General features: G+C 39.3%; 2 protein-coding genes across 7 annotated transcripts in view; one reads left to right on the forward strand and one right to left on the reverse strand.

Moving 5' to 3' along the window:
* SWT1 (SWT1 RNA endoribonuclease homolog) overlaps window positions 1-5,975 on the reverse strand; it is a 94,713-nt gene extending 88,738 nt beyond the window's left edge. For 3 of the 4 annotated variants that reach the window (XR_013827231.1, XM_079914132.1, XM_079914134.1), the window contains exons 1-3: window positions 5,641-5,975; window positions 2,479-2,568; window positions 862-990 (exon numbers count right to left, since the gene is read on the reverse strand). Coding sequence is in view for 3 of the 4 variants with exons in the window: in XM_079914132.1 (XP_079770258.1) it covers window positions 862-990; window positions 2,479-2,568; window positions 5,641-5,931 (510 nt within the window). In the remaining variant the exon portion in view is untranslated. The remainder of the gene's footprint in view (window positions 1-861; window positions 991-2,478; window positions 2,569-5,640) is intronic. The other variant, XM_079914133.1, reaches the window with a different exon arrangement.
* Window positions 5,976-6,214: 239 nt separating this feature from the next.
* TRMT1L (tRNA methyltransferase 1L) overlaps window positions 6,215-13,951 on the forward strand; it is a 41,158-nt gene continuing 33,421 nt past the window's right edge. For all 3 annotated transcript variants that reach the window (XM_079914151.1, XM_079914153.1, XM_079914152.1), the window contains exons 1-4: window positions 6,215-6,453; window positions 7,886-8,023; window positions 10,833-10,943; window positions 12,246-12,359. In XM_079914151.1, coding sequence (XP_079770277.1) covers window positions 6,216-6,453; window positions 7,886-8,023; window positions 10,833-10,943; window positions 12,246-12,359 — 601 coding nt within the window. In that variant the 5' untranslated portion in view covers window position 6,215. The remainder of the gene's footprint in view (window positions 6,454-7,885; window positions 8,024-10,832; window positions 10,944-12,245; window positions 12,360-13,951) is intronic.

The following is a 13,951-nucleotide window of genomic DNA, read 5'->3' on the forward strand; positions in this document are numbered from 1 at the left end:
CAAGAAAAATAATAGAGAAAGAGGGTATAGTCCCTGTCCTAAAGAGTTCAGAGTACAGTAAAAGGATAAAGTAGAAAGAAGTAGAAGGATATGTACAAATAACCTAATATAAAGGACATAAGTATCAAAGCAGGACAATAAACAGTAAGTTGTAAAAAGATGAAATCAGTGTTTTAAGAAGTTTAATAAAGCAAGAATAAATTGCAACAGCAGTTTCATTATGTGAAAACAAATTCTTAAAAACCCAATTCTGCATTCATGGAACTTTCACAACTACCTTCTCTTATTACCTACAACAACTGCGTAGCTATCCTGATATACACCTAACTCCCACTTGAATATGCTGAGTACTTCACAACCACCCATGTACTAGGTTAATGTGTTTGGTCTGCTGTCACTGTTTCAAATTACTTGTGAGACAGTGGAAAGAAATCTGGACTTGGCTCTGTTGCTGCAAATAATTTTGTGTCCTTTGACAAATCACTTAACTTTCTGGATCTCTATTTCTGAATCTGAAAATGCAAACACTGTATGGCTATCTCAAAATGAAATTGTAAAGAGAAATATAACCATATATGGGGAAAGACCTAAAAACTGTCTAAATTTATATTCATGCTGTCTAATCCCACATAATAGGGTCTATTAGCACAAAGAAACAAAGAACTTGATAAACGCTTTTTAGTGAGCAGCAGAAAGAAAAAACTCGTTTTCTGTCTATCAGCTATCAAAAAGTAAGAATAATATAAAGAAAAAAATTAATGGAAAAGTAGTGGGGGAATTTATATCATAAACCTTCTAACTGCACATTCAAACGTAAATATAAATAATTTTTAGAGTTAGTTACAGTAGCTAAACACTCACCAGTTTTCTCTTCTCTGTTGAAACTGATATTACAGAACAAGGTGAACTCTTCTCTGTTGAAACTGATATTACAGAACAAGGTGAACTAGAACTAGTAGAATTTGCTGAGGTTTTTTTCTCTTTCTTATCCTAAGAATGCCATTTGGAAAAAAGGAAAGAAAAGCACAAAATAAAGCACAGCATAAGAGAGCATTATTTCATCACTTACTATAAATCAAGATTCTTTCTACATTAATAATAAATTTCAGAGGAGAACAATGTTTAAGGGCATACAAACATTGGTAAGAGGAAGAAAGACCCAACTAGAAATCAGAAGATGTAGGTGCTCTTGAACTAGGGATGAGATGGGATACAGGTGCTACAGCAGAAGGCTGCAGACGACTCAGACAAGGACATTGAGAAGTGGCACTGCCATGGTGGAATTCCATTTTCTACAAAGCAAAACCATATATCCAGTTACTTTTCAGTGGATCCTAAATTCAATAGACCCAGGACAAACATATTTTGAGTACCTACCATGTGTCAAAGACATTCTTCTAGACAGTGAGGACAGATTAATGAAAAAACAATGAAAGTCCCTGCCTTCATGGAGGTTAAAAACTAGTGCAGGTATTTACAAATAAGCAAATAATATATTTAGTGTGTCAGATGATGCTATGGAAAAAAAAATAAAGCAGAGAAAGGGGTCAGGAAGGGCTGACAGGCAAGGGTGAGGCAGTTGCAATTTTAAACAGAGTAGTCAAAAAAGGCCCCACTGGTAAGCTGACATCTGAATAGAGACCTAAAGAAATGAAGGAACAAACCCTGTGGATATCTAGGGAAAATTTTTCAATTTAAAGGGAGTAACAGCAAGCACAAAGTCCCTGAGGCAGGAATGTGCCTGGCTTATTGGAACAACAACAAGGAAGCCAAGAAGTGGAGAAAGCAAAGAGAGAATGTAATGGAGATGAGATGAGGAGAGTAGTTCACTTTGTCAGCCCCAGCAAGGACTTCAGCTTTTTCTCTGAAGCGAAAAACCATCAGAAAACATTGAGCAGAGGAGTGACATGATCTTACAGTTTAATAGGATCACTCTGCTGTTATGTCAAGAACACAAGAAGGCAAAGGTGGAAGCAGGGAGATCAATTTAGAAACTACTGAAATAACCTAGGAAAGCAAGTTGATTGCCTGGATCATGGTGATAGAAGTAGAGGCGGGAGTCAGACTCTGCTGTTAGAATTTGCTGATAGATGGGATGCAGGTAGAGCATGATGACCAGGGTTCCGGCCCAAGCAACTGAAAGAATGTTATTGAAGTTTACTACGCTGCGAGAACTGAGGCTGGGCACTTGAAAGATTATAGTTTAAGAAGATGAGGAGGAAGCACAAAGGACACCGCCAAGCCTCAGTTTCTTCCTCTGTATAATTGGGATAAAAACAGTACCTACCTCATAGAGCTGTGAGGAATAAATAAAATAATGCAAGTAAAGAATGAGAATAACAAGTGACTTTTCCTGGGTCAGAAGGGAAGAACAAAATATTTACATATCTCATTTTAAAACTGAGGTGTATTTTTTTCATTACACAAAAATAAACTGTAAAAAAGGGTATCTTTAGGGCAACAAACCAGAATTCTTACTTCTTCATCAACATTGGGTGATGGGGCAGTGCCTTTTCTCAGAGATTTCTCTTTTTTTCCGTAAGATTCTTTGCTGGACATTTTGAAAAGCTAAAATAAATATCAAAAGCACATTATGTTTTACCACTGCCACAACAAAAACATTAGAAATTATTTTTTTCAGTTCCTTAAAGACTGGAGTTTTACAAAATAATTTCCATATTTTACCCATTCTCAAGGTGACAGGATTCTCTCATTGTTCCACTTTATTTTACTTATATTCTCCCTCATAATGATCTGTTCCCCTCCTTCAGCTTCATCTATTACCTTTTTAGGAATGACTCTCAAAACTATGCCTTTAGCCCTGATTTCTCTCTCAAGCATCACAACACCATTTTCAACTGCCTGCCAGACTGCTGTATTTTGCCCCACCTATATATACCTCAAAACCAACTAGTCAAAAGTCTTCATTTTCCCAACACACCCTCCATCACTCACTGAGTGCGACTTCAGGCAAAATACATACGTTTTTTGAGCCCTAGTTTCATTATATGTAATATAGAGATAACTCATCCGAGAAGGTTTTTGAAGAACTCAGATGAAGCTATGGATGTAAAGATACCTTGTACAGGATAGTACACAGCAGGGTCTTTAACAAATACTGGCTTACGTGGTTGTCTTCTTCTAGACCCTGAGCTTCTTGAAGAATATGCTGTATTGAAAACTGAGGTGTTCACAAATGTCTGCTGAGTGAATGAATGAGTGAATTTTTCTTCCCCAGAATATTCATTGTTCATTCTGAGCCACTTCCAACTCTTGCTGATCCAGTCCCTCTGTCCACTTCCCATCCCAGTCTCACTTTTCCAGCCCTGTTCTGGATCAAGTCTATACTGTTAGTTACTGATAGGAAAACAAACAAACAAACACACAAACATAGTCATTCCTTATGGTCATAAACACTCTCAAGATAGTGTATACAACCATCCTGTACTGGAACGTAGAGGCCAGAGACTGGGAATATCACCAGGTTTGCTGGGGCAAGAGGATGTAAAAGGGGTCCAGAAGCAAAGTCCAAAGGAGAGTTTATTGCTGGCAGTGATATGTATAGACACTATGAACATAACAAAGACTAGAAACCAAGCAATTGCAACTACTCCTGGTCAATCACGATGACACTAAGTGAAGTTCTAAAAAAGAATGATCAATTACACTAAATCAAACTTTTAGAATGTTTTGATGATTATGGAAGAAAGAATAAAAATGCTGATAGCTAACAGAAATCTAATAATAATAAAAATTAATAAAAGAGTAGCCAACGTAAACTTCTACGAACAAATTCTAAATTACCCAGAAATTTTGCTTTGTAAGATAATTTATGGCAATAATTGAATTCACAGTTGAGCTTTCAGATTAGAAGAATAATCTTCATTTCTCTTTCTTGTTCCAAGGATCCCATTCCATGGGGGGCTTGGCGGGGGGTGAAGCGGGGGAAGGCATAATGAAAAATAATAACTTCCATGAGATAAACTGCTTAGAGGCAATGGACTGGTTATGTTACCGTTTACAATTTAAACCCATTCACATTGTGCTGTGAATACAAAAAGAACACAATTGAACCTGTTACCCATAAGACAAATTGAAAAAAGACACTGCAGATAGTGGACTATCAAAGGAAAAACACCCATATGTGTACTATGACAAATGTTTTTTTTTTGTTTTTTTGGTTTTTTTTTGTGGTACGCGGGCCTCTCACTGTTGTGGCCTCTCCCGTTGTGGAGCACAGGCTCCGGACGCGCAGGCTCAGCGGCCACGGCTCATGGGCCTAGTTACTCCGCGGCATGTGGGATCTTCCCGGACCGGGGCACAAACCCGTGTCCCCTGCATCGGCAGGCGGACTCTCAACCACTGCGCCACCAGGGAAGCCCTGACAAATGTTTTATACTCATATTAGTGTGAAATTCATATTGATTCTATGGAAATCAGAATACAAACTAAATGAGGGGAGACTTCCTGTGCCGGCCAGTCTCCAGAATGGCTCCTGATGATCTCTGCTACCTGGTAATTACAGTCTTATGTAGCCCCCTCTCACAATAAATAGAGACAACCCGCGTAACCAACAGGATATTGCTATATGGTAGTATGTGGCTAGGTCTAATGACATTGTGGCTTCTGCCTTACTCTCCATCTTGAATTGTTCACTACCATATCATGAGGACATTCAAGTAACCCAAAGAGAAGGCCACCAAGGAAGAACTGAGACCTCTTGCCAAAAATGAATTGACTGCCAGGCATGTGAATGAGCTACCTTTGAAGCTGATCCTGCAGCCCTAAGCAAGCCTTCACGTGGCAGCATCCCTGGTCGGTATCTTCACTGCAGTCTCATGAGACCCAGTGCCAGATACAACCAGAAAGCCATTTCTGAATTCCCGACCCATACAAACTGTGAGGTAATAAATGTTTTTGTTGTTTTATGCCACTAAGTTTTGAGGTAACTTAGGCAGCAACAGAGAAGTAATATACTCACTTAATATGATTCTTCCAAACTCTGAAGATACCTTCTTCAGGATGTCTCAGAGAGTAAAGGCAAGAGAAGTACGGGGGCCGGGGAACTCACTTGCATACGCCTTGAGGAATGTGAATCCCATCAGTCAAGTGCCCCGAAGCTCAACATATTAACGAGCTTTGGGTATTAACAGCCTAAATATAAGCGCAGGGCACTGCCCCCGCCCCCACCCCGCCAAATTCCCTATCCAAAGGAATCTTACAGCCACGGCGCAGCGCTGATACTGGGAATACGTGGGTTAGGGCAAAAATAAAAACAAAAGGAAAAGAGTGTTCGGGTCACGGTGTGCGTGAAGGTGCGAAATAAGGAGCAGACACCCGACTGACAGGCGAGCCTGTCAGCGTCCTGTAAACCGCCTAGGCCCACGGGCTCGCGTACTAACAGACCTCACCCTAGCCGGGGCGAGAGGCAGCCCCAGAGGAAGGGCCGGGCCAGAACCCCACCCTCCACAGAGCAGGCTCAACCCCGGTTCCGCCCCCAGAGTCGCCCAGCCCAGGCTCGAAGGGACCCGGAATCCTCCGTCCGTCCCGCCGGCCGCCCGCTACGGTACCTGAGTGAGGCGCGGAGCCTGCCCAGCGTAACGTCAACGATTCCCCCCACACTCCGCCCCGGCTCCCTACCTTATTCACCAGCTCTCCCGCCGGTGGCGACTCTGGACTCCCGGGCCAAGGGAAAGGGACCCCGAGCCCCGATGCCCGCTGGGAAATGTAGTTCTGCGCCCAGAGGCAGGGTACCGCTCGATCGCTCCCGAGCGTTCGTTTAGCTTTGCGTTCACTTCCTCTGAGAACTTGGAACTCCGGCCCCGCCCCCCGTGCGGCGCGGTGCACCCTGGGTACTGTAGTGTTGGCTGGATTCCGTGGTTGACGCCTGGGACGGAGACGCACCGCGGAAACGGAACTCTCTGACCTCATTGGACGCCGTCCCCAGCCCGCTCCTGCGCAGTCTGGGCTGGCGTCGTAACGTCTCGGGGAAAAGGAAGCGGATGGGACCGAGAATCGCTGTCTGTTGCTTTTTATTTTTCTGCTGACTGGATTTGGTCACTGGTTCTTCGTCTTTTGTCTGTTGCACGCATCCCGCCCTCCCCATTTGCTTCCCCACTCCTCGGATCCGGCCCTCTGGGCTTTCACGCCAGTTGTCTCACCCCGCCGTGAGCCCCTCCTGGTCCCCGGTCGGGCCTGGCACGGAGGCGGTAACTATGGAGAATATGGCGGAGGAGGAGCTGCTGCCCCAGGAGAAGGAGGAGGAGGTGGAAGTGGCCCAGGTCCAGGTCCCGACCCCGGCCCCGGACTCGGCTCGGGTCCCAGCTCCGGCCCCGGATTCGGCTCCGGCCTCGGCCCCGACTCCGGCCTCGGCTCCAGTCCCAGCCCCTGCCCTGGCCCAGGCTCCGACCCTGTCCCCGTCCCTAGCCTCTGCCCCTGATGAGGCTGAAAGCAGTAAGTGCAGGAGGCCCAGATCTGTCTGCCGTAGGAGAAGCGAGAAAGTGCGCCTTGCTGGGGAGTAGGGGAGGCCCTTCTCCCCTGGGATGGTTTTTATGGGGAAAGGCAGTTTTAAGAGAAATGGGGGGAGGAAGGAGGAACCCGTATAGCGGGTAAAACGGGTGTAGGATGGGGGAAGGCATCTCCACAAACCTTGGGGACCTCACAGTGAAGGATCTGTGGAGGCCAGGTGTGCTGCAGATAGAAGGAAATAATGAGGTTGTGGGCTTCTTCGTTAAAGGGAGTCTTTTTGGTACAAAAATTAGAAGTTACACCTAATTTGGTAGTTTCCCTCTCAGCCCCGTCTGCCATGGTTCGCTAAGTCCTTTAAAATATGATAGAGTAACCGAGGCAACCTGTTTACTGTAGTAGATGCTAACTGCCAAGATTTAGCAACCGTTGCTGTCAATTAGCTTTTGTGCCTCGACAGAGACAAGAGATGGGTTTTTCTCATTATTTCATTTTCTTTAGCAGCTTGCTTCCAAAAAGAATTTGAGGCTGATGAACAGTTTAAGAAAGAGTCGGCTAAATTACAGGTGTCTTCCCTCAGACATAAATACCAATTGAATTTTGTACGTTTTTCCGTCAGAAGTCAGCTGTTGAAAATTAATAGCCCGTATTATTGTGCTTCTGAATATGCTTGCATGTTTTCTAAGTGATGATTTATTGGACCATAAAGGAATTTAAAAGATTGATAAGTAACACTTTCTTAGGAATTTTCTGAACATTTTGAAATGTTAGGTCTAAGAAAGTTTTCTTTAAAAATTTAGTCCCAAAATTGACCTTTATGCTCTTTCTGAATCATAACAAAATATCTTAAATTAATTCGTTGTCTTTCCTACTTCTAAGCCACTTGTGAGATTAATGTTTATAAAACATTTGGACAGTTATAATCTAATAGAATTATTTTACAGTTTTAAAACAACATATAAATTGTTATAGTAGATTTAAGAGTAGGGCAGATCACAGAAAAGACAAAGTCAGCAGGCCTCTGGTAGGCCCCTCCTTATCACAGAAGATCAGAGCTAGTAGGTGCAAAATAAGGCCAGTTGTTTTTTCATCCACAACTACAATGGGGGAGGAGGAGGAACACTCTCCTGAGTAAGGTATCCTCCCTAACTCATCTCTAGATGGGATATTTTTATGTTTATTAGAGGTGGTTGAACAGCTTTAGGGAATGCATGCTTTCTCCACCTCCCCACCATCAAGAATATGTTGAATATAGTTTGGAAAGATTTCTTCCTATATTCCAAAATTTACAAGTGTGTTAATTTGAAGAATGCATGATGTTTGAGAAAACTGAAAATGCATTGCTGGGACAAGTAGGTAATGACTGAGAATCTGAAATGCATTAGAAACATATTAATCACATTTTAAAAATTATTTTTAGATGGTCTAGTTAGCCCTCTGAAATCAGACTTAACTGGGCAAGATGAAGATGGCATATCTGAAATAGAATTGAAAATTGAGGAAAAAGAAGTTTTAAAAGAACCTCCTAGCATCTTGGACTCATCTGATTTAACAAGAGGTTTGCCTATTGACTTCTGGATTAGTGTGTTACAAAAAGATTGAGTGATTTTAAGTACAGATTGACTGATAACTACTGTGTTGAGCCAGAAAGTGATTTCAGAGATGTACATAGGCATATCAGGACTCTTTAGATAGATCTTTTAGAATTTACTTCAATAGCGGACCACAGGATTTTCAGTTTTCTAGCTTACCAGGCCCCTTTCGCTTACTTTGTACTACTTAGTAGTTGGAATGATTTAAATAAGCACATCGTTATGTAGCACTATATATCTTGTTTCATGCACACAGATCTTTGAACTATGGAAGCCAAAAGCTTTTATGATTTCAAATTAAATAGGTTGGTTTGTACATGTGGATTCATTGCTTGAATCTTACTAGACAGTAAGGTCAGACACCTAGCAATTAAAGGTTTTTGTAATGTGGGAAAAAATTTTACCTGTTTATAGAAATCATATCTCATTGTAAGTCATTTGAACAATACCTGGTATAAGAAGTTAAACAATAGCATTTGTTGCTCCTTGTTTTTCTCATTTTAGAATTAAGTAAAAATTGTTTTTAATAAATTTTAGCAGGAATGTCTGACAGTGCTGAATTGAATTCCAAAATTATTGACGCAGTGTGCTGCTGCATCCAAAAAGACTAATGATTTTTTTTAAAAAATTAGTTCAAAACTTTAGTGCCTGCAGTGTGCAAGTTACTGCACTAGGCACTTAACTGTTACAAAGATGAATAAGACATAGCCCTTGCCTACTTACTGCTTATTTGTAGGGGAGACAAACAAGAACACAAATTATACAGAAGGAAAACAAAGCAACTGGGCATGAAGCTTGGAGAGGGATAGGCAGGAAGACAGCAGTGCCGAGAAATTGTATAATCTAATTATATAATTAATATTAGCCTTGTGGTTTACCCCCATTGACTCCTATCTCACTGGAATCCTTTCCTGTCAGTTACATCTCCTAGTCTTGCGTATTCAGGATTCCACTTTGTAAATGTTCCTTTCCTTGGGGCTACACATATTCAGGTCTCTCTATCCTTAAAAAGAAAGAAAAAACAAGTTACAATCCCATCCATCTCCTTTTTTATACTACCAAACTTCTTGAAAAAAATAATCTATGCTGATTTTCTATACTTGGTTTCTCCTTCCAGTCCCATTTGTACTCTGATACCTCACTGAACCTTCTTTCTTAAAGGTCACTAGAGACTTGCTAAATACTAAATCCAGTGGTCTTTTCTTGATCTCTGCAACTATTTGTGATACTTACTGTTGAGCATTTCTCTTTTACAGTCTCTTCTCTCTTGGCTTCTGCATTATCTTGATTCTCCATACCATTTTTCCTTTTTGAATGTACCCTCTTGATTTTCCTCAACGTCTCTTACAAATATCTACATACCTCCATACCTCACTTACAAATTGTATCCATTTATATTAATCAGTAGTGGGTTCAGCAGCATTGGGGAATGCATCCCACACACGACTTACTCAAGAATGTTAAATATATTTTGGAAAGATTTATTCATATATTCCAAAATTTACAGGTATGTAATTTGAAGAATGTATAATATTTCAGTAACCCAAAAATGTGTTACTGGGACTGAGTTTTGGCTTTTTTCTTCTCTGTTTCACAAAATTTTTCCCTTACGCTTTCTTATTCATGCTCATAGTTTCATCTAATGTGTATTTTTGAGTTATATCTATTCAGAATCCCTCCTGAGCTCCAAAAACGATTCAACTGCCTACTGGACTTGAGTACCTAATACCAGTAGTAATCAAACACACTGGGTAAAAAACTAAATTCCCTTGTCTCCTCTTTCCTCTTCCTTTCTGCCAAAAGTGTTTTCTGCTTCCTTTATTGGTTAACAGTATTATTAAATCTCAGGATCGTCCTTTAATCTTCACCTTTACTTTCACATCCCAAGTTCTTTGCTTCTTTTTTTACCTTCTCTTCTCCAGTACTTTTCTGTTACTAATTTCTCACCTCAGTTATTGATCCTTGGTACTACAGCCAGAGATACCCTCCTGAAATGCATTCAAATCATGTCTTTGATTTCCTCAGAAACCTGAATTAACATTGCCTGAAGAGTAAAGTCCAAACTAACTTGCATAAAATTTATGTCTTCCATGATACATTTTTGGCTGCATATCTTTCTACCAACTCTATCCCCCAAACATACTACTTTCCAGCCAGGAGTGGTATAGAGGTGGCTGTGTAATTTTACACCACATGCCTTTGTTTATTAGGTTACTTCAGTTTATAAGGCCTGACACAAAATCTCTACTTATTGAAATTCTCTTCCTACCTTATGAAATTCTATTCATACCCTAAATTTCAGTCAAATGCCACTTCTTCAGTGAAGACATTCCCAGGGGCACTTGTTGGAATGAATTACTTCTTCCTCTGTAGGCCACCATTATATTACCTTTACCCCTAGTGTTCATTTCATCCTGCCTTGTGTTCTAGTTAGTAGTTAACGTTTTAATCTCTCTCACGTGGTTGAAAGTTCTTTGAAAACAGGAAACATGGCTTCAGTGTTTTGTACAGACTAGAACCTTTCTTTTGTAGAATTATATTGAATAATAGGATAGAATTTGAAAGCTGTGAGGTTACACAGCAGAGTTTTTTCCCCCAACTCTGCCTTCTTAGGCACACTTGTCATTTTATAAACTGAGTTTCCCATCTAGGTACTAGGGCACTGTGCTATAGGAAATAAAAGTGTAAAATTCCATGTGACATGATCAAATAAAAATGAAGTTGGAATACAGATTGTTAAAGCATAATTTTCTAACTCTTAAAATTTCCTTTCAGAGAGACACATCTCAATTCAAAGGCAGCTTGCTGATCTAGAGAAGTTAGCTTTCGTAACTGAAGGGGATTTTGACTCTGCCAGTTCACTGAACTCAGATAATCTTGATGCAGGTATTTCCATGATTTGAAAATGTGTTTTTTCTCAACTTCTAATGATTTGTCATCTTTCAACACATGAAAATTTTTCTAAGCATAGACTTGTTTATTTTCACTGGACTAGAGCAGAAGTAAAATAATGGTTTTTTACTTAGGAAATTATAGCCTTCTATATGCAAAGGTGCTATGAGATAAGTTATTTCACAACTTCTCAAGGAAATTACAGTCTCATGGATATATAAGGGCTTTGTATACTAAAAGTTAGGAATTACATTTTACTATGAGTAACAGAAATCCAGAAAGTAGTATCGAGGCTTATATTCTCTCATGTAAAAGAAGTCCCAAGGCTGGCAGTTTAGGGCTGGTACAGAGTTTCACAATGTTGTCAGTGCCCCAAGCTCTTCTCTTTCTACTTTGCCATCCTTAGTGCTTGGTTCCATCCTCAAGATCTCCTCACAGGTTTTTGAAGTAGGCAGAGTATATATATATAAAAAGAAATAAAATTGTGCTTATACTTGCCATGTGCTATGTGTGAAAGATATTTGTTGGATTAAAAATTGAGTTATTATTTCTGTATATTTTATTGCTTTAAACCTGGACTTGAGATTTTAAGTCTCTTGTATACTATCAAAGTTTTTATTAAGGTACATTACATTTCTAATTAAATAAAACTTATTTAATACATAATCTTTCCAAGAATATGTTAATAAAGAAGGAAGAACTTACAAATTTAGTAATAGGATACAGTGGTTGTAACCATGACCCCAGTCTCAGAATAGCAATTATATAGGATCCAAGGTACTCCTTCCACTTCCTTCTTCCATTTTTCTAACTCCGCACATTAACTATTTTTGTTGCTGCTAGAGTAGAAGAGTATCAGAGCAGATGCTTATGCTCTCTGCTCAGCTCCTAGCCCTCTGAGAGTGTGACAACTGCTGCCTTTTCTCCTGCCCAAAGTACAGAATGACATTCTCTCTGGCAGGCACTTTGGCTGGAGGGATATCATGTAGTTTATCACTTCCTCATCCTCTCTGCTCCCAGTGGCAACAAGGATATCTGCTAGCCACAGAGAGGAGAGTTTTAGGTAAAAAAATAAGTCACTGACCATGTGCTAAAACAACTATTGTTAAGTACCTGCTGAGGCAGGAATGACTTCTCCCTAATGTTAAGAAAGATATTATCTAAGGTGTGTGAGTGTGTGTTTTGGGGGGTAAAGGGCAGAGGCAAGAGAGGTTCCCCGTTACTTCTTTTGTAGCTAAATTTAAGCATTAACAACTAGTATATTCTCCGCTTTATTAGTTCCTTTTCCTTTAACAGGAAACAAACAGGCTTGTCCATTGTGCCCCAAGGAAAAATTCAGAGCTTGTAATAGTCATAAGCTTCATCGTCACCTTCAAAATTTACACTGGAAAGTCTCAGTTGAATTTGAAGGTTAGTATTTTTGTGCTTGCTAAAAGTGATGTAAACGAAATTAAAGATTTGGTACCAGTTTTGGAATTTTAATGAAAACATAATCAAATATTTTCAGTTTAAAATTATGAAGGATTAATGCCCCTCTTTTAATGTATTTATTAATAAAAGACCATATAGCTCTCTAGGCAATAGATAGATGTGACACCAATAGTTTAGTGTGGCAAACATTTATTAAGCATCTCTTCTGTACGGGGTACCTGCTTGGTGCTGAAGGTCCACATTACTTATTGAACCATGTTTTAATAAGTTATACTTTTCCTTTTATATTAGAACAACTATAATTTTACACATATTTTTGAAGATATAATAAATGTAGTAAAACAGAAAATAAAATAATTGGTATGAACATTGGAAAAAAGAAGAAACATCTTTTTTTTTCTGCTGATGGCTTAAAAAAGCCAGTTGATGAGAGTATTTGGAACAGTGGTGAGATACAAGATTGATCAGAGTCTCTCTACTCTAGATAAATGGAAATTAGAAAAAACCAATTGTAATAGTGACAAAAATGACACAATTTGAGGGAGTAAGTTTAACGAGAGGACTCATATAACGAAAGGACTCATATAACGAAATGAATAAAGTTGAAGAACAAAAAACAACATCTTACCAAGTTAAAATACTTCTTAGAGACAGTGAATTATTAGATTCTGAGTTAGTGAATTATATATTACAGCATTTTTGGAAAGAGACCTGGCAACATTTAAAAAATTTAAAATATTCATCCACCAGGCACTCTTTCCTAGGAGTAAAAGCAGCAATACACAAGGATAGGTGTACAAGACTATTCATTGCAGCATGTGCTTAGTGACAAAAACTTGGAACTAAAATAAGAGATTGAATAAATTATGCTCATGGTACATGGTACATACATACCATGAAATATCATGCAGCCATTGAAAAGAGTATATTACATCTATACCAGTTTACTTGGAAGGATTTCCATGGTAAACTACTAATGAAAATAGCAATATATGGGATAAAAACAAAAAGTACCCCCCCCAAAAAGCCCTAAATATCAATCTTAAACATGTATATACTTATATTTATATATGATTATATAAGTATAGTCATTGTTAAATGTGCTTATCTGGGGTTTCAACCAGACTGAATGAAATAGCCATTATAAGACACCCCAAAAAAGAAGCCAGAACTATACCAGAATTATTTTCTTAGATTATCACTAATTACTTAGAGAAAAGGGAATTAGAGACTAATTCAGAAGCCATATGTCTTATGTTTAATTATTTATAAGAATGTATAGTAAACCATATTGACTTCTTATCAAAAAAGAAAGATCTCATTTCATTTACAAAGGTCTCTTTTGTTTGCTGTATTTAAGCCATTGTTTAATCTTTAGGTTTGGTCTCCCTCGTCCAAGTTATTCTTTTCTCTTTGATGGCTCATAGTATTGCTTTACTCTGTCATGTACATTAGGTTGTTGGGTTCCTTCACATGGTGGTCATCTGGTAGATGGTGAACATGATTTTGTCTTTGTGAGCAGGCTTCAAAGTAGTTGGCAAATATGTTGAATAAGATCTGCTGAAGGAATA

Source organism: Stenella coeruleoalba (genome assembly GCF_951394435.1).
Source record: "Stenella coeruleoalba genome assembly, chromosome: 1".
Classification (NCBI taxonomy): domain Eukaryota; kingdom Metazoa; phylum Chordata; class Mammalia; order Artiodactyla; family Delphinidae; genus Stenella; species Stenella coeruleoalba.